The sequence below is a fragment of the Drosophila suzukii genome, chromosome 2R, assembly GCF_043229965.1.
Source record: "Drosophila suzukii chromosome 2R, CBGP_Dsuzu_IsoJpt1.0, whole genome shotgun sequence".
In the NCBI taxonomy this organism is placed as follows: Eukaryota; Metazoa; Arthropoda; class Insecta; order Diptera; family Drosophilidae; genus Drosophila; species Drosophila suzukii.
This window is the reverse complement of record NC_092081.1, coordinates 19,799,497-19,817,938: the sequence shown is the minus strand read 5'-3', so window position 1 is coordinate 19,817,938 and position 18,442 is coordinate 19,799,497. Positions and strand designations below refer to the sequence as shown.

Genomic DNA, 18,442 nt, shown 5'->3' with positions numbered 1-18,442 from the left:
AAATTCTTTCCCAATACAAAAACCCCTTTTAATGCTTGACTCAACCAAGAATTATATGGTTTTCACACAAGCTCCCGAAAACGTGAAAACACAACCCATTCGATTAAAATTTAACCAAAGCAATCCAATATGTCATCCACAATCCGCTGGCTGTAAAAAGAATTGTTTTCCAAATTGTTTGACGGTTGCCAGATCAATGCGAACTTGGGGTAAAAGTACTTACGGAACGCACTGTTTGAGTGGAGTTTCAGCTCCACCCAGAGCACTCAAACATGATTGAAAAATTATACTGTTGCCAGGGGTATATGTATATATATATATGTACCATACATACATTACATACACACGTTGCTGTGTACATTTTCCATGGGTGGTGGCTTCTTGGTGGTTGGGTTTATTTAACACTTGCAAACAATTCACGCGGAACTGGCAGGGTAAAAAATAATGCCAAGCAGAACAAGAACGTGGCAAAAACGTGCCAAGATCCCCCAGCTCACTTCACTTTTTCATGTTGCGCCAACGAGCTTGCAGTAAGCAGCAAAAATTCAACACTTTGTTAAAATGTCAAATGAAACATGTCATTTATCATGGCCTCGCCCCCACTTGAGCTCAGCGACTCCGCCCCTGTCTCCGGGTTTTGGGTTCTGGGTTCTGGGTTCTGGATCTGTTTCTGGTTCCCGTACTCCATACTCCGTATTCCGTACTTTGGGCAGGGGTATCCTGTCGGTCCTGTGCGGCCGCCTCGAGTGGATATATCCTGTGCGCTCTTATCTGTCCTAACAAGCGTTACGTTTTCAGCAAATACGCTTATGCCGGGCGACAACGAATCGTCTCGGCGCGGCGGCAGCTTCTGCTCCAGCTATTTCTTGCTTCCTTCCGCTGGCAGTCGGCCAGCCAGCTGGGGAGGGGTGGGAAAACACTGAGGGAAATACCAGGTCATTTTGGATATCTAATAAATAAACTTCAAAGTGGAAGGTAAAAAAATCCTTTTGAAAGAGACACTATTTAACAATTATTTTGAGCAACTCTACGTTATAAAACTTATATTTTTAAGTTACAACTAAAGACCCGGTCATTCAGGATATTAAAAAAAAAAAAATTCAAAGTAGATGGAAAAAAAATCCTTTTAAAAGAGACACTATTTAACAAATACTTGTAGCATCTATAGGTTATATAACTTACATGTTAAAGTTTCAACTGAATATGATCTTCATTCAGTGTAACCTTTTATTTTTGATTTAATTATAACTTTTCTATTTAAATAATATTCCCATTACCAAGGAAAACATTTATGGAAAATTATGAAAGATTTAACAAATACCATTCAATACTTCAGTAAATTTGTGTTGGTGAACCAATTGAGGTCCTAAAAATAATTTTACTGCCAATTATAGTTTCCTTGTAAATGTGTTAAGCTTTTATGAGAATACAAGAAGTCATCTACCATAATTTTTTGTACAGTTAGGAGAATACCCGTTTTAAAATAATTTTTTATAGCCTTTTTAGACAACTCTTTAGCCGCCTTATCGTTTTGAAAATAATCTTTATAGTCTTTTTGGACAAAACGTATATATTTTTCGTGTCGCTAAGAGCATACTCGTTTTAAAATACTGCTTTATATAATGTATTTTACCAGAGGCGGATACAGAATTTGGTTTTGAAAGTGATACAAAAAAAAAATTGTCGAGAAGAGATCAAAAATTTGGAATAAAATACAAATTTAACAATTTTTTTTAATATACAGGGGATCCCCGTGCGAGTGCTTTTCACACTATTCGCATCATTGTCGAATATTCGACAAAGTATGTAAGTGTGAAGCCAACCGTTTTGAAAATTTTCAAAAACATTTTTACACACTTCATAAACTTTGCCGAACTTTCAAAAAACATTAAACTTTTTCTATTCACAAGAATCCTATGGAATCTGAAGATTACATTTTTCATTGCAGACCTAATAAACTACTTAACTTATTTGCCTTGATTCTTGTAAAATATTTTAAATATTTTTTTACAGTGAAGCTTTTGCTGGCGTTGACATTGCTTAAGTGCGGGGCCAACCTTTTCGCACTCGACAGCGGCGCTGAAACATTCTCTGTGATAATTTTTGAGAGCGCGCTCAAACTGAAACTCAAACTGAAACTGAAATGCGCAACCAGCCAAGGGCACCCACACAGTGCCCGCCAAAACTACACGTACGCTGGCTGGCCACCATCGCCGGCCCTGGCCCCGCCCCTTTCTGTGGGCGTTGGGTGGTTGAGTGGGTGGGACCCACGACGAGGCATTTAAAATTGAAACAAATTGTGAATGATGCGGCAGGGGGAAGGTTGAATTTTAAGAGGGTTGGATGCTGAGAGTAGGGTGTTTGTTGGGGGATGTGTGTTTGCTGACTGCTACTCAAGCTGCGTTGGATCCCATGTTTGCTCCCCTAACTCCATGGATCCCCCTTCGAGGGGAGTAGTCCATAGTCCATAGTCCAGCTGTTTGCCCAGGACCCAGTTTGCTGTTTGCTCTCTGCGAGTCCTGCGGAGTTGCGGTTCCTTCGAGCTGGGAGGACAATAAACCATAACTAAGTGTGCTTCGTAGCTCCTGGCCAGAACCAAACCGTATCCTCCTGACCAAGCCAAACACATTGAGACTCTATTAGAGGGAGATGAATGAGTTGCCAAAGTGGCCAGGTGCGGGGTTCTAACTGCATTATACCTAACATTTATTTAACTCAAAAACTGCTGATTCAGTTGAGTTGGGAGGTGGGAAGAAAAGGTTATCTTCTATGGGTTAGCAAACGATTTTATAAATTATAGAAAGATTAACACAAAACTCTCTTTTCTCTAGAGAAATTACAAAATATTTCCTCCACTTAATGGTATTTATAAGATATATCCTTTCTTTAAGATCTTGGTTTGTTCTGTTTTAAGGATTGGGTTATAAACTTAATTGCTTTTAATATAAGACTAGTATGTTAGTCCTATAGAATACATGAGATTGCTGAATTTCTTAGTGTTGCAAGATATCTACTGCATCTTGGGTTATAAATTACAACAAAATTTGATAAACCTCTTAAGAATTTAATGTGATAGAAGTGCTTTTGAGCGTTTTAGGATTCATCTATATAATTACTTTTGGGGAGATAAACGAAATGCATATCTTCTTATCCTACTCAAAAAGCTCGAAGCCTTTTTCAGTCGATTAAATCTCTAAGCGCTCATTATGCCACTTTGGATTAGAAATCGCATATCCTTCCCAAAACGCCGACAGCTGATTAAACTCGTTGGTTAAGAGAACCGTTTTGAAGGCGAGCCGGAAATAAATCGAAAAACTTTATTAATCATAAGATGCTTGTGCGCCAGTGGCAGAGGCAGCTGAAGAAGAAGCCGGAGCCGCATGTTACTCATACGCCGTGTTGAGCATTTAAAATGCTGTTCGCTGCAAGCATGTGTGTATGTGTATGAGCGTGAGTGAGTGCGTGCAACGTAAAATTATGGCACACATTTATCAACGTTTTAAACGCGCCGATGACAATCTGCTTGGCTGCAATTTAAATATGCAAATGACAGACACCGCGGGGCGAAAATGAGGGGGTGAAGGCGGCGAAGGGGGGGGGGGGGGGGGGTGCAGATCAGGAAGCGGACTTCGCATTGTTGGGTGCGTTATGGCCCAGACTCCTTTGCACTATCCTTTTTCCCTCGCTTCTCGCAGATGCTCCTTCAGCTGCGTCTGAAGTATGCACGTCAACGCAGTTCACAACGCAGGATCACTGAAAAAAAATCTACATACCTACTGAAAAAATATTTTAGTTTCCTGTTTTAAATGTTAAGAATATAAAAAGGGAACTTTAAGTTAATACAGAAAACTCTAGCCATTTCAAATCAAAGTATAAAAAAACTTAAGGATCATTTAAAATGTATAATTAAAGAATAGAAAATGTACATTTTAAGCTGCTTCAAAAATCTCTATCAATTTTAAATCACAATTTTAAAAAATTTATAAAGTATAACAACCTTATTAATTAAATAAATTTGGTTTTTTATAATGCATAAATAATTCACAATAAAATGTTGATAGCTCAATTTTAATAATATATCAGAGGCACTTCGAAATTAAACTTTTTCTTAGACCCAATAATTTTATCATTTAAATCAGTTTTTACCATCAAAAGATGCTCTTGCAGATCGTGGAACACAGATTTTATCTGCCGACGCTCTGCCGCCACACTGACAACACACATGGTATAAGGGCACATATGTTTCTTTGGCGTATACTGATTGGAGCATTTTAAGTTGTACTTGTTATAATAATCATTATAATCACAATATAATAATAATTACTATAATTGAAACATTATTATTTAGTATAATTAATGAAACAATGAAAGACTATATATCTTTTTAGAGCTGTGCTTTCTGCCAGTGCCGTCACATATTTTAGAGCGCACTTAACTCGTTTGCTGCTGGGGTCGGGTCCTTCGGCTGGCCTCCATATCCATCTTCATCCCCATCCCCACCTCCATCCCCATCCCCATCCCCACCTCCATCCCCATCCCCATCCCCATCCCATCCTGCCTTGGCGCGCCTGGGTGTATGCAATAAAAATGGCTAGCGAGCAACAATGCGACTCGAAGGCAGCCGGCGTGGTCTCTCCATCGAGTGTAGATGCTGAATGCCATGTTGACCTCGTGAACTTTAATTACAAACTGTGCTCTGTCTGAGCCCCGGGATCTCCGACTGTTTGAAGCCCAACAACTGGGCAAAACGGGGCAAAACTTTGGTCCGCTCGCAAAGTCGCATAGAAAATATGTAAATCATAATAAGCGGCGTGCTCGACTGACATCCGCAGTAGAGCTATAGAGCTATAGCCGTGGCTATATAGCTCCGCTTTAGTTTCAGCTGCGGATTCTGTTCGGGGCAAACCGCAAATTAAAAATTTCTGCACGTCTCCACATAAAAAACTTTTTTGCTCTTCATATTTTTCTTCCTTTAGCTTTCTTCTTATATTCTACTCCTCTCATATTCTTTTTTCGCTTAGTTTGTGGAGCTGGCAGTCCTGTCGCCGGTTTATTTCCTTTTATATTGCTTTGCTTTATGCACACACACACAGATACACACAGCTGCACACGCACGCTCACAGATACTCACGCACACTCAAACTATTACATATGCAATATGTGCCTGCCTGGCACTTCAAAGTTTAGCTTACATTTATTTGCGTATGTGTGCTTCACTTGAATTGTTATGTGAATGCGTGTGTGGGCGGAAGATCCTTTCATTGCGACCCCTTTCTCCAACCCCCTCTCTCCGACCCCCCCACCCCCTGCGTGCAACTGTCCTGACGCGTTGATTGTGTTTGCATATTATACACGCCCTTTTATGTCCTATGGCAATATGAAATTTATTGTCTCCTCCTCAGTGTTGCAGCCTCGCAGCAGCCTCAACCTCAGAGCCTCAGCTTTCGTCCTTCGGCCTTCAGTCCTTCAGTTCCTCAGCCTTGACAGATCGTGAGTGGGTGTGTGGGTGGTGTTCAGAAGTCAGAGAGCGACAGAGAACAGGACATTGATTTTAATCCCAGTCGGAAGTCGCCTGCCATTCGCTTTACGAGCAGAAAGCAGAAAGCACCAAGCAGCAAGCAGCAAGCACCGAGCATCGAGCACAAAAGCACAAGCAGGCGAGCAAATTTTTAATTAAAACAAGAAAAACAAAAGGAGAACGTGGCAGGCAATGCGCTTTTCCAGCTGCCACAAAAAGGACCACAAATTGTTGAGCAGGCTGGGAAATACTACAAGTAATGCTAGATTAAGATGAAAGCCAAATGAAGAAGGATAATAGATAAATGTTTAGCCCTTCACACATTTTATGCAGGAGAAAGTTGAAAGATGTGTAAATTAAAAAGGGAAAATGGGCACAAGTGCTGCATGATAGAAAATATGTATGGGTAAAAATGCAATTGTATTGAAGCCATTGAAATGTAGAAAAAAAAAGGAAAATAATTTAAATATTTAGGGTTCCATGCAAGTCACTAGGATTTTAGGTGTCTAAAAGTATGCAACAAAATATTTTAGAATTCAGAATTTCAGAATGGCAACTATCCTGAATTCACTGCATACTTTTAGACACCTAAACTAAAATTGGAAAGTAGTTTTAAGACCCAAAACCGAAACACGAAAATGATTTCAATAAACGTCTTATGTATATTTACATATATTTTTGACTAAGTGACTGGATTTATTTTAAAAAGAAATTACAACATATTATAAGCTTAAAAAAAATTCCAGGCAGGTTAGCAAAAATCAAGAAAGGGCTTTAATAATGTGCAATAGGAAACTTTGAAATACAAACATGGGTTCTTTAAAAAGTGTGATAGTGTCACAGTGAAGGACCTTAAAATCCCCTCGCAAAATTTGGTAAATGTTTACAATATTCCCTCATTTATTTGCGAGTGCGCGATTATTGGCCCACAGCAATGTGACATAATGCACTCGTGCCTCGCATAATGACCTATTGTATAGCATTTGTTTCATTATGTGACCATTACGACATCCGCTGAGCCAGCCCAAAAAATAACCGGAGGGTTTTCGGATAGAAACAACTCCGATTCCCGATTCCCGTTGCCCGTTTCCCTTTTCCCGGGGAATGCATTCAGCTGCATGCACATGGCAGCACTCAACTCGCCAGTCTCGTGTGGCATGCAACCGAATAAAATGGGGGAAATTGGGGAAAACAAAGCTCTACCGAAAAGCGATTACCCCCGAAAAACTAACATAACACGCTAATTTATGAGCACAATTGTTTACACGGAGTTGCATGGGCATTCAATTGGGCTGGATTGTTTAGGTGTGCAGTTTTCCAACTGATTGAATGTGAAGCCACTGCCATGTAATTATGGAGCCCAGTTTTATGATAAATGCGGCTGGCTTCTGGCCGTGGACACACACCGCGTATACGTAATTCAATCAGGGGACCATTAAATCGAGGAAACTTTTTCAATATTCGCGGGCATTAAGCTTCAATTTATTTCAATCAGCAAGCGAACAATTTGCGTCCACAGAAGCCCATAAAATTGCAGTAAATTCAACAATTGTAGAGTTCAATTACGAGGCAGCCCCGATATGCGGATATATACATCTCCGCACTATAAATATATATATATTTTTTTTTTTCGTTTCAATTTCATTTCACCGCTGCTCCTTTACAATTGACAATTTAATGGAGTCTTCCGCAGTTGCGGCTGAGACCGAGAAAAGCCATTGTCTGGGCTTTCCTCCAGGAGTTTTCCGCCATTCCGCAAGTGTTAACCGCTTACTTAGGCCATTATGCTCGCTGGCCGAGGCGACATTGTATTAGGCAGGCAAATTTATGGACGCGGCTTTTATGCTTTAAGGACTTTGGCCAGGACTCGAGCGTTAATGGGCGCACTTGTGAATTTATGGGCATGGCCTGCGGTAAAAGATAAGGATAAACTTGACTATGACTATTTCATAGTTAGCATCCAGAGCTGCTCGCTGAGCAGTTATGTGTGTAACTCCCCGAGTTTTGCACGTGGCATCCCTGCATCCCTGATTTTATGGGCTTTCACACCTCGCTTACATATTAACTATACAAATTACACTTTTTATTGCATGTGATTTGGGTTCTTTTTCCTTGGCACGTGGCAAAGGGTTCTCCATTTCATCGGGAATTAATGGTTTATTTATATGATGTGTTGAAGTCGATCGTATGTTCGTATTGCTCGTTCAATCTTTACAGCCCGGCAATTGTTTTTACCTTGCGTGTGCCGCAAATTGAGGCTCCAATTATGTTTTCAAGTTTCATGAACTTGTTTTTCTTCGACTGTTAATCGTGCATTTCCATAACTATGCGCAAATTGCTAGGCAACACGAGGGGTAATTCTTTGATTGTTGCAAGTTGCGTGTGCGTTGACATTATGCTAATTTCCACCGATGTTGCACTCAGTTATGCCGAGTGTTTTTCCGTTTGTTAAATATGTATGACATGCAAATGTGCCGCCAACTGACTTCAATTAACTTTGATCGATTTAACAAAATGGTTAGCGTTTTCAGCTCAATTAATTTGTTTTGTTTTTTCGCTTCAGATTTGCCGTAATTGCATATGCGTTTTCATTCAGTTGTCAAAGTTATCTAATTAGATTAAGGGACTCGGCATTATCATAATGAGTAATTAAATTGGAGAACATTATGGCATTTGTTCGTGGGTTTTGAGTATAATTTACTAATTACACAGGCTTTGGATTTGCCACCAAATGAGAGGGGGTTTCAAAATAAATCGATTTTTTATGGAGTATAGTAGGGTGGGTTAAAAAATGCTTGTTGGGGGAACGAAATATTTATAGGATTCTAAGCAAAAACATTCTGAAAAACTAAATGACATTTGAACCCTTCCAAATGCCTTTGAAAAAAGGCGTTCCTTTGTAAAATAATATCGAAATATCATATTAAAAATGTTTTTCTAGCTTTTTAGTAGAGTATTTAAATTTTGTAAGTCAAAGAGTTTTTGATAGTATAAAAAATAAAAAAAAAATAAAAAAAATAAAAAAAAATAAAATAAAAAATAAAAAATAACCAATCTATATTTTTTGACTATTTTTCTGTGTTTGGTCTTCAATGTAAAACTGGCAAACCAACTAATGGTCTAAAATGACCTTTCTTGACCTTTTCCAAATGCGAGTAAATAATAGCGAACTTTTGAAAAATAATGTATGTATTACAAAATTTGTAACCTCTACTTCTTCGTTTTTTTTTTGTAGAGTATTTAAATTTCGTAAGTCAAAGTGTTTTTGATAGTATTTTTTATAACCAATCTATATTTTTCGGACTATCATTCTACGTTTGGGTTTCAATGCAAATCTAAAAAAATACATTTATTTAATACATTTTAGTTCGAGAACGCAATATATATCTGCGGACTTTATTTATATTCGGCGATGGTAAATATACGGCTTTGGCTAAGCTTGGCCACAAGTTTTGCATAATTTCGCATACATGTATGCCAAAGTTTCGTTTGCTAGTTTATCTGCTGATGGCGTTAGTTGGAGAAATTGTTATATCCGCTTTGCCGGTCCCCGGAAAAAAAACCACAGAGCACACAGCGAAATGCATATATGCAGATTCTAAAAATGAAATTAAAATAAATGGCAAACGAAGGCGGAAGAGGGGAAAAAGTATTTATTTATTTGGGTTTGTGGAGAATGTGGCACGCTGCTTTATGTGTTGTCATTAGGCAAATAGTTTGCGGGCTGGCTGTGAAATACGAGATTCGCGCAGCATGTGTGCTGCGAAAGCGAAGTACAAACAATTATGGCCAAAATCAGGGAGTGTGATGCCAGCGATTTATCAGCCAAAGAGACAAAGAGACATCAATGCTGGGTTACAATGTGGTGGTTTTGGTAACATATATATATATATATATACGTTGGTGCTGCCGAAAAATGGCAGCATAATTTTATTGGCCTGGTAAATTTTAATGGGTTCATTAGAGGAGTGTTGCCTACTTTTGGGCGACACTTTTCCGCCGCTGCTGCGCTGAAAATTAATGCAAAACGTGAGTTTGTTTCCCAGCTCCTCAGTCTGTCGGTGCTTTTCCTCAGCTCCTCGTTATTCTTGCTGCCCGGAAAATTGTGCTTCTGTTATTATAATACTTTTATGCCATCGTTTACCCTGCTGCTGTTGCCACTCCTGTTGGTGTTGACTTAGTCGAGAGCAATTAACATGCAAATAAGGCCTATTAGTTACCCAAACGTCAGCCTGTCAGCTGTTCTGTCTCCCACAACGGCCACGCCCCCGCGCACCTTTTGCGCCCCCTTTCAGGACTTTCAGGACTTTAAGGATGCTCTCTCCTCTTGCCCTTTAATGACTTACTAATTTCCAGTTGGCCATCTTCTCGGTCTTTTCAGTTTTGCACGGCTAGTATCGCTGGAAATCTTAATTGGCAATTTAGCCAGGAACATCGTAACGCTCATCGTTGGCTTTAGTGTTATATGTTTGGGCTCGCAGGCCATGGAAACTTTTGATTTCCAAAGGGTCAATCCTTTGTCTTTAATCTAATCACCTAGGACCGGGCGTTTTTATGAAGTTTCGCCCTGCATGCGGCAATTAATGTTAATTGATCACTTAATTTCAAGCATTTCCATTAAAACTTTTTACGGTCCAGGGGCCAAAAGTTAAAGCGAAAGCGAAAGAGAGCAGGAGTCTCGAGATTCGGATTGGGATTCGGTTGCGGAATCTGATCCGGACTGGGGGACCGCCTTGATTTACATTCCAGGGGTCCGAGCCCGGGACTCGCCTCATCACCATCACACATTCGCCCCCCGTGTGGCGCACCCATGCAAGTTGAATTAACATGAAAAAATATTGACCCACACACAGGCAAACACTCCACGCACACAGGCGCGGTGAGTAAAGGTCCTGGTGCAATTTATAGCTATAGCTACGTATACATATACCTCTGCAGTGCCCCGGTCAGTGTGGGAAAATGTTTGAGCACACACACTCCCAGCGGCGTAAATGTTACTGGCAGCTCCTGCAAACCAATGCAACTGTGAGTGGCTGCACTGGGAAAAAATAGGGGTTTCTAGGCAGAGTTGTTAAGGAGGAAATTAAGTGAGGTACATTAGGTACGACAATAACTTGACGATTTTTGGGTGTTTTAGAATTACATATTCTTACAAGTTATAAATTTGTTTTAGAAAAAACTTTTTTTAGGAACTGTTGGTCTTAAATCTTCCGCAGGGATATTGATTGAGATTTGATTAAAATTTTTTTTATTTTGGAGAGTTTCAAGTATTGTTTTCTTGCTCTTACCTAGAGTAATCTTAGGCGCTATCTCGCTCTTTTCACTCTCTTTGTGAGAGAGATACTATTTTCAAGAGAAATTAATAATACCTAATAAAGTTACCAATATCAAATTGATCCTCAAGTGTTTCTTTCTGAGTTTAACAAAAATGGTTCTTGCAATATTGCTATTGTATCTTGAATATTCCACAAGTCATATAACTTAAATTTTTCCCTCAATCAAATACAAGTTACAACCTTATATAGCCTACTTTTGGCCCAGTGCAGTTGTGTCTGGCGGGGATTTACCCTTCGCAGGACACACAATGAAGGTGTGTGCTGACAACGAATGCTGTGGGTGATGATCCAGGTTGATTTATCTACTGGCGCTGAGGTTAAAAGTTTTGCGCATACTTCCATTGTTTAGGTCAGGCTCCCTTTGTGTGGCAGGACCACAGTGGGCCCTCCCTACCACCACCACCACCACCGTAGGACAGTTCGACTGGCAGACAGGAGGTTATGCAAATGTCAGCCCCCTGCAATTATTCAACCTTTGGCCGGCGGCTCTACTCCTTTGCCAGAGTGTCTCTGTGATTTCTGCCTGACCAATAACGTTTACTTAATCTATGATTATTTTATTGGTTTAGCTGGAAGCACAACACAAAGGCAGACAGCTCATTACTGAAGGCCCCCATCGCTAGATCCTAACTAATTATGGAGCTTCGAAGCTCGTTATGTATGCGGGTTTTTTCGTCGAGCCGGAGGGATATGCCACCCTTTCCAGAACTCAAGGCCGCGTCCGGAGTATCGGCAATATTTTGCTGACGTCTCACTGAAATCCATCATTTTCCCCCAGCCATCTGCGACACGTGGTCTCCGCAGCTGGCTAATAAATCTTAATCAGTCCGGCCCCGAGGCCCCGGGACTCTTTATCCTAGATCCCAGTGGGTGGCTGCGGTCTCCATCTAATTTGCGGTGCCTCTGCCCCCCAACTTCCCATTGGAGGAGATGGCTTATCAACTTATCAACCCGCCCGCATTGATTGGCCCTCCAATCGAGCATAATCGCAAAAGCTTTTCAATGCTGATAAGTTTATTTATTTGCTGGCCTAAAGCTTAGACTACTGACCAAACCCCCCAAACAGTTGGGGTGAGCTTCTTCTGGATTTTAAGGTCTAGAAGAGGTTTCCAAGCTCGTGCATCAGATGATCGAACCAGTTGCCCTGGGTGGTGGACCTGTCGTCAGCGGTGGTGGTGTTCCAGGGTCCCTGGGTGGAGTTTCCGAGCCAAGGATTCTCAGTGGTGCTGTTCACGGGGCCAAGAGTGGTGCTGTTCCACCAGTTGGGTCCTTGGGTAGAGTTGTTTCCCCATGGTCCGTTACTAGTGTTGTTTCCCCACCATGGAGGTAGAGCTGTCGTGTTTCCCACTTGGGTAGAGTTGTTTCCCCATGGTCCGTCACTAGTGTTGTTGCCCCACCATGGAGGTAGAGTTGCGTTTTCCGGGGGTACTTGGGTAGAGTTGTTTTCCAATAGTCCGCTAGTAGAGTTGTTTCCCCACCATGGAGGAAGAGCTGTTGTGTTTCTCAAGGGTCCTTGGGCAGAGTTGTTTCCCCATGGTCCGTTACTAGTGTTGTTTCCCCACCATGGAGGTAGAGCTGTCGTGTTTCCCGAGGGAACTTGGGTAGAGTTGTTGCCCCACCATGGAGGTAGAGCTGTCGTGTTTCCCGAGGGTCTGCTGGTAGTGCTGTTGCCATACCATGGAGGTAGAGCTGTGGTGTTTCCCGAGGGAACTTGGGTAGAGTTGTTTCCCCACCATGGAGGTAGATCTGTGGTGTTTCCCGAAGGAACTTGGGTAGAGTTGTTTCCCCACCATGGAGGTAGATCTGTGGTGTTTCCCGAGGGAACTTGGGTAGAGTTGTTGCCCCACCATGGAGGTAGAGCTGTCGTGTTTCCCGAGGGTCTGCTGGTAGTGCTGTTGCCCCACCATGGAGGTAGAGCTGTCGTGTTTCCGGAGGGAACTTGGGTAGAGTTGTTTCCCCACCATGGAGGTAGAGCTGTCGTGTTTTCCGAGGGAACTTGGGTAGTGTTGTTTCCCCACCATGGAGGTAGAGCTGTCGTATTTCCCGAGGGTCTGCTGGTAGTGCTGTTGCCATACCATGGAGGTAGAGCTGTCGTGTTTCCCGAGGGAACTTGGGTAGAGTTGTTTCCCCACCAAGGAGGTAGAGCTGTCGTGTTTCCCGAGGGAACTTGGGTAGAGTTGTTTCCCCACCATGGAGGTAGATCTGTGGTGTTTCCCGAGGGAACTTGGGTAGAGTTGTTTCCCCACCATGGAGGTAGAGCTGTCGTGTTTCCCGAGGGTCTGCTGGTAGTGCTGTTGCCCCACCATGGAGGTAGAGCTGTCGTGTTTTCCGAGGGAACTTGGGTAGAGCTGTTTCCCCACCATGGGGGGAGGGCAGTTGTGGTAAAGTTGGGGGTGGTGTTGGTATTGGGCCATTGAGTCCTGTTCAATCCAGGTCCACCGGCGGTGGTGTTCTGGGGCGGAGGGGGCACAGTGCTGTTCTGGGGTGGCTGGGGTTGAGGCTGGGCCTGGGCAAGACAGTTGGCCAAAGCGATGGAGGCAGCATCCAGCTTAACGGCTGCCCTCTCCACCTCACGGAGAACGCAGGCCCTGCGGCGACGATGATCGTAGCGGTTGCGACTCACCGAGCTGAACAGATTCAGAACCTATTCGGTAGGGTATCCATAGCTATAGTTTCTGAGGAAAGTTAAACCACTTTAACAACTTACGGTATCCACGTAGCAATCGCGGGTGTGGCAGGAAAGCAACTCCCTTTCGAAGTTGTGCTTCGTGTAGATGGCGTCGTGACGTTCCAAGTATCTCTCGATATCCCTGGACTCCACATTGTTGCAACGACGAATCTTGTAGCTAGCCGTCAACAGAATCTCAATGTTATCCACCGTGTAGAGAGCAGTGCACTCTTCCAAGTTGATGAGCTCATCAGCCTGGGGCTCCTGCAGGTTTCCAGTCAGAGCATCGAAGAACAGGGACTGCCAGGTGAGCTCGTTGGAGCTCTTGACTGGTTCAATTGCCGGGAACGCCTGGGGGATTCGTTTTCCAGATTATGTAAGCTGCTTCTCTGTGGACTTGGCATTCTCACCTGAGCACCGATGAGCAGCAAGCACACGGTTAATATTTTGCACAGAACCTCCATCTTGGCGGCTCGAAATGCTTCTGAGTTGGCTTCGTTGGCAGGTGACCATTTTAAAGCGGCAGGCACTTGATTTTTGATATTTTATTTTTATTCCGCCTTCATTAATTGCATTTATCTATAATTGTTCGCGGGCCCCAGTACAATCGGCAAAATGGACGGGCAGGTGATAAGTCTTAAGCATTCTAATTGATGATAACAATGAGTAGTCTCAGTGCCGTCACCATGATAAAGCTCTGCGAATACGGAACTGGGTGTGAAGCGTGGCAGGAAATCTGTTGACGAACTGAGGGACTGGGTGACTAACCGCTTTAGGGGTTTGGGAAACTCCAGCGATTTATGTTCTCGAGGGCTCGATGGCACCGATAGGCCATTAAAAACAAGGGAAACTTTTCGGTGACAGTTCCAAGGAAAAAAACGAATGAAAGTTGATCAATATAGTGATAATGTAAAGCAATACTATTTATACCAGGCATTATGAGTCTTAATTGATAAAAAATGCGACAATTCTCTGGAACCTTTTGTATGTTATCTGATTTTTAAAGGGTAAAATCGTTTTTATTGTAGGTACTTCAAGATTTTAAGCGTTATTCATTTTTTAAGAAATTTAAATTCATCTTTGGAAAAAGAATGTAGATGAAATTGGTCAATAAACTGATCATGTAACATAAAAAATAATACCAGCTACTTTGTATGTCATCTAATTTTTAAAGGGTACGAGGATTTTCTTTCAGAACTTTTTAAGATGCCAGACATATGCGAACTTGTAGTAACATTCTTCTTCTTATGCAGAACACCTATTGATTTTTATAGCAAATCTTTTTATAATATGGCTTGTTACCTTTTCAAAAGCTAAAATATTTTTCTGGAGATGGTATTCTTTAGGATCTTAGCATTCCAGGCCTAATCTAATTTTTTAAGAAAAAGACTTGAGCTTCATGAAGATAAACAATTTATTGTTGATTAATTCTCTCTGAACTTAGTTGGTCAAAGGCAGCTCGTTGAACTGCTGCTGGGGCCTCTCAGGGACCTGTTCCTTAGGAATGGTGGGGACCACCTGCTGCTCCCTTTGGTGCTGCTGCACCTGCTGCTGAGGAGTATCCCGCTGGGCGGCGATCTTGTCCAGACAGGTGTTGAAGTCATTGGCCGCCTGGATGGACTGAACCTTGGCCTCGCTCACAGCGGAACTGATGCAGCTGGTCTTCTGGGAGGACACCTGGGTGGCGTTGGAGACGAACTGAGACTGGGTCTGGTAGGCCTGGGAGTTGGAGGTGTCCAGCAGTTGCAGGTTCCTGTCGAACTGAAGAAATACATATTGGATTAGATCTGAATTTGAATAATCAAAACACACAGGCTATTCTTACAGTGGCCACAGTGCAGTTGAGGAAGAGGGCCGAGTCGGTCTCATTGCGGCACAGCTGTAGGTTCTGCTCGAGGTTCAACAACTGGAGGCGAATCTGGCTGACGGTGGAGTTGCTGTTTTGGGTGTAGGACACCTGGGTGCGGTTGGCTGCATCCTCGCAGGCATTGGTGGCATTGGCCAGCTTGTCGCCGTTGTTCTGGGTGGTGTTCAGGTAGTTGCTGGCACAAGTCTGGGCAGCGGGAGTCAGGGCACGTCCCTCAGCCTCACCCACGACCATGCGGAAAAGGACCCCCTCGATACCGGAGTCCTCTCCAAAACGCGGCACGGCACTGACCTGAGATTGTAGGAGGATAATCTTAAGTGTTCATGACCTTTAATTTAAACCTTCAATATAAAAAATATTTTTTTGGGACTTTATATTTCAAAGCAATAGCAAATTAGGCTTATTACCTTAAATAGGGATACCTTAAACTTCTTTTCAGATTTATTTGAATGTAATGAACGCTTCCCAACGTTTTTTAGTTCCATTTCAAACAAACATTGTAAGCAAAGAAAATTGTTTACGTTCAGTTAATTTAAAGATAAGTTTTCTTATCATTGTAAGTTGATTATTTGCCAACAAAGAGGAACCGCTTTCTTATAAAAACTTTAATATGATTATATGTAAGTAAAGTAAAATTCGATAGCAGCTGATTTGATACAAAGTATTGTCCGCTTCTTTTACTTTATATAAGAAATAAGGTGATACTGTCAAAAAAATCCCCTTAATCATTAAAGAACCAAGGCGATAATACAATACTGTAAAAAAAATCCCCGGCAAATCGTATGCGAAAAAGTTTGTTTAGTTTTTTAGTGATAACTTAGAAACTCACGCTGATCAGGCTCACGGCCAAAAGAATAACTTGTGTGAATAGCTGCATCTTCGGAACTTGAAATACTTTCAATCTAGTGATTCTGGCAAGTTGCAGGGCCTTTTATAGTTCAGCTTCCCGGTTGAGAGATCCATAACAACCCAAAATTAACCACTCATTGGCAATGCACTGTGATTAGATAAAAGTCGAACAAGAAGACATGGCAAATGTTCATCTAATTGGCTTTCTACAGGGCTAAGACTCATATCCATCGAGGCTACGATATTTGGTTGCCAGGTTAAATGGCACTCCAATCAGCAGGTTCCATGTCGCCTGATAAGCCAGCCAGCACACCCCCTTTGGGGTCGGAAAGTCTGTCTGCACCGAGTCTTATCGGAACACACTTATGATATAACACCTTATTTCGGCCCAGCTGAATCATGACGCTCGACAATCTGGCAGCTCTTTCGGGGAGCCAGTGATTTACGCGATCACTTTTAAGAGCCACTTCAGCAGGGATTTTAATCTACCGATTACATGACCATAAATCAACGGAATCTCGTTTGCCTATTCTCAGAATTCGAAGGCGGTTCCCAGAACTGATAGAGCTAAGACTGATAACTAAATTTGTGGTCCGTAAGGTCATTGAAAGTAAAAACCCAATTTCCACGAATTCGGGTATGAACTGTTATCAAACCGCATTTGTGTATCTATCAAACACCGCTGTCGACAATTGAAAATAATAATAGTAAACAGTCGTTTGCCTGAAAAAGAATACTATCATCTAATTAGCGTGCCACGCACTCGACTCGTGCTTCATTTTTCATTGTTCATGCCAAGAATCTTTTTGAGGAAAAATGTTTTGGGGATGGGTTTGCCAGTGGACCGGCTGCCAAAAGAGTGAGCGGAGAATTTATCAAAAACACACACTCCGCCCGAGGCAGGAAAATGGAAAGTCCTGGCTCCACGTGTCTGGCACTTCACATACATCTTGCGATAGACCAAACAAGATTTATAAGCTGAGACATTGTTCCAAGCACCTTGGTGGAAAAGTCGTCGCAACTCGAACGATTTATCAAAAGCATAAAGTGGCTCAGCCAACTTTTGGTGGGACTGCACTGAAAATATTTACAATTTATATTGTTAAAAGATAGAAGTATATTTATATTGCAAGACCCGAAACTGTAATTGCCTTTGCTTTAAATAATAATTTTCACAATAACACAATCACTGCCTGAGAATTTCATTTTTAATGAATGACTGCGTGCGATTTAAAAATGTTATTCTTGGAAAAAGCAATCAATCATAAAGTAAGCTCAGAAACTTAGCAATATCTAAAAATATAGAGTACATTGGTTATGGCCTTATGACACTTGCTTTCATTTCCCCAGCTGACTTAGTATACTTAAAAAGGGGAAAATATAACCTACAACTAACTAATATATTATGAATTTATCTCATTTAAATAAAATTTTTTTTTTAATATTATCTTAAATAATTATAATCAGTTTGATTTTAATTGAATTTCTGTGGGCGGTATTCCACGTAGTGACGAATCGCAACGGGAGAGGGCGCGAGGAGTGCGCACTTTTTATATATAGCCGCAATTTCCTTACTCGGCATTTTTTTAGGCATATTGTATTGCAGCATGCCGAATGAGAACAATCTTAGAAGGGTAATTATTTAGTGGATCGTTTAATACATTTTCGTCACAAAAGTTAATATAAGAAATTTTGTACATATGTTGAAGGTGCGATCGTCACTATTTTTTTAGCTCTTTAAGAGGTGTTTTTGCTTGATAGAATGGATTGTAATTTTAATTTTCTCCCATTTTTCTGAGTGCCCTTCTGCCAGTCGCATCTGCTCCACTGGAAGTTCCCTTGAGAAAGATTTAACGGGCGACAAGTGCTAATTTGAATGTGGGCAGCCGTTTTATTTGTCCTGACAGTCACCAAGGTAAGCCACAAGTCATGGTTCCTTCTCTGATTCAGATTCTGGAATCAGATTGGGTTGTCGCTGCCGGTGTCATATGATTTCGGTTTGATGGAACTGGAATCCCCTTTGCTTTTGAGAAGATGGAGTTGAAGGAGCTCTTGTTCTTGTTCCCGGGAATCCATGGAGTGGTAAGTCATGTAATTCGCTTGAAGTGGCTTTACACTGAGGCTTCTGCTTCCGTGACTGTTTCTGTGTTTCTGTTCCTGTTCAGATCTCGAGTAGCTGTTAAGCACTTTCATTACACGGCCCC

The 18,442-nt window shown here is 41.8% G+C and overlaps 2 protein-coding genes across 2 annotated transcripts; both read right to left on the bottom strand.

Annotated features, from left to right (window-relative positions):
• Nucleotides 1-11,850: 11,850 nt before the first annotated feature.
• Nucleotides 11,851-13,986, bottom strand: LOC108008573 (uncharacterized). Its single transcript, XM_017072447.4, has 3 exons — nucleotides 13,933-13,986; nucleotides 13,562-13,873; nucleotides 11,851-13,498 (listed from the first exon to the last, which is right to left on the bottom strand). Exons 1-3 carry the CDS (start codon nucleotides 13,984-13,986, stop codon nucleotides 11,951-11,953), a joined length of 1,914 nt encoding a protein of 637 aa, XP_016927936.3. The 3' UTR covers nucleotides 11,851-11,950.
• Nucleotides 13,987-14,918: 932 nt separating this feature from the next.
• On the bottom strand, nucleotides 14,919-16,275 carry LOC108008226 (uncharacterized). Its single transcript, XM_017072017.4, has 3 exons — nucleotides 16,219-16,275; nucleotides 15,348-15,680; nucleotides 14,919-15,283 (listed from the first exon to the last, which is right to left on the bottom strand). The coding sequence occupies exons 1-3, from the start codon at nucleotides 16,264-16,266 to the stop codon at nucleotides 14,963-14,965; spliced, it is 702 nt and encodes a 233-aa protein (XP_016927506.2). The 5' UTR covers nucleotides 16,267-16,275; the 3' UTR covers nucleotides 14,919-14,962.
• Between the last annotated feature and the right edge of the window lie 2,167 nt (nucleotides 16,276-18,442).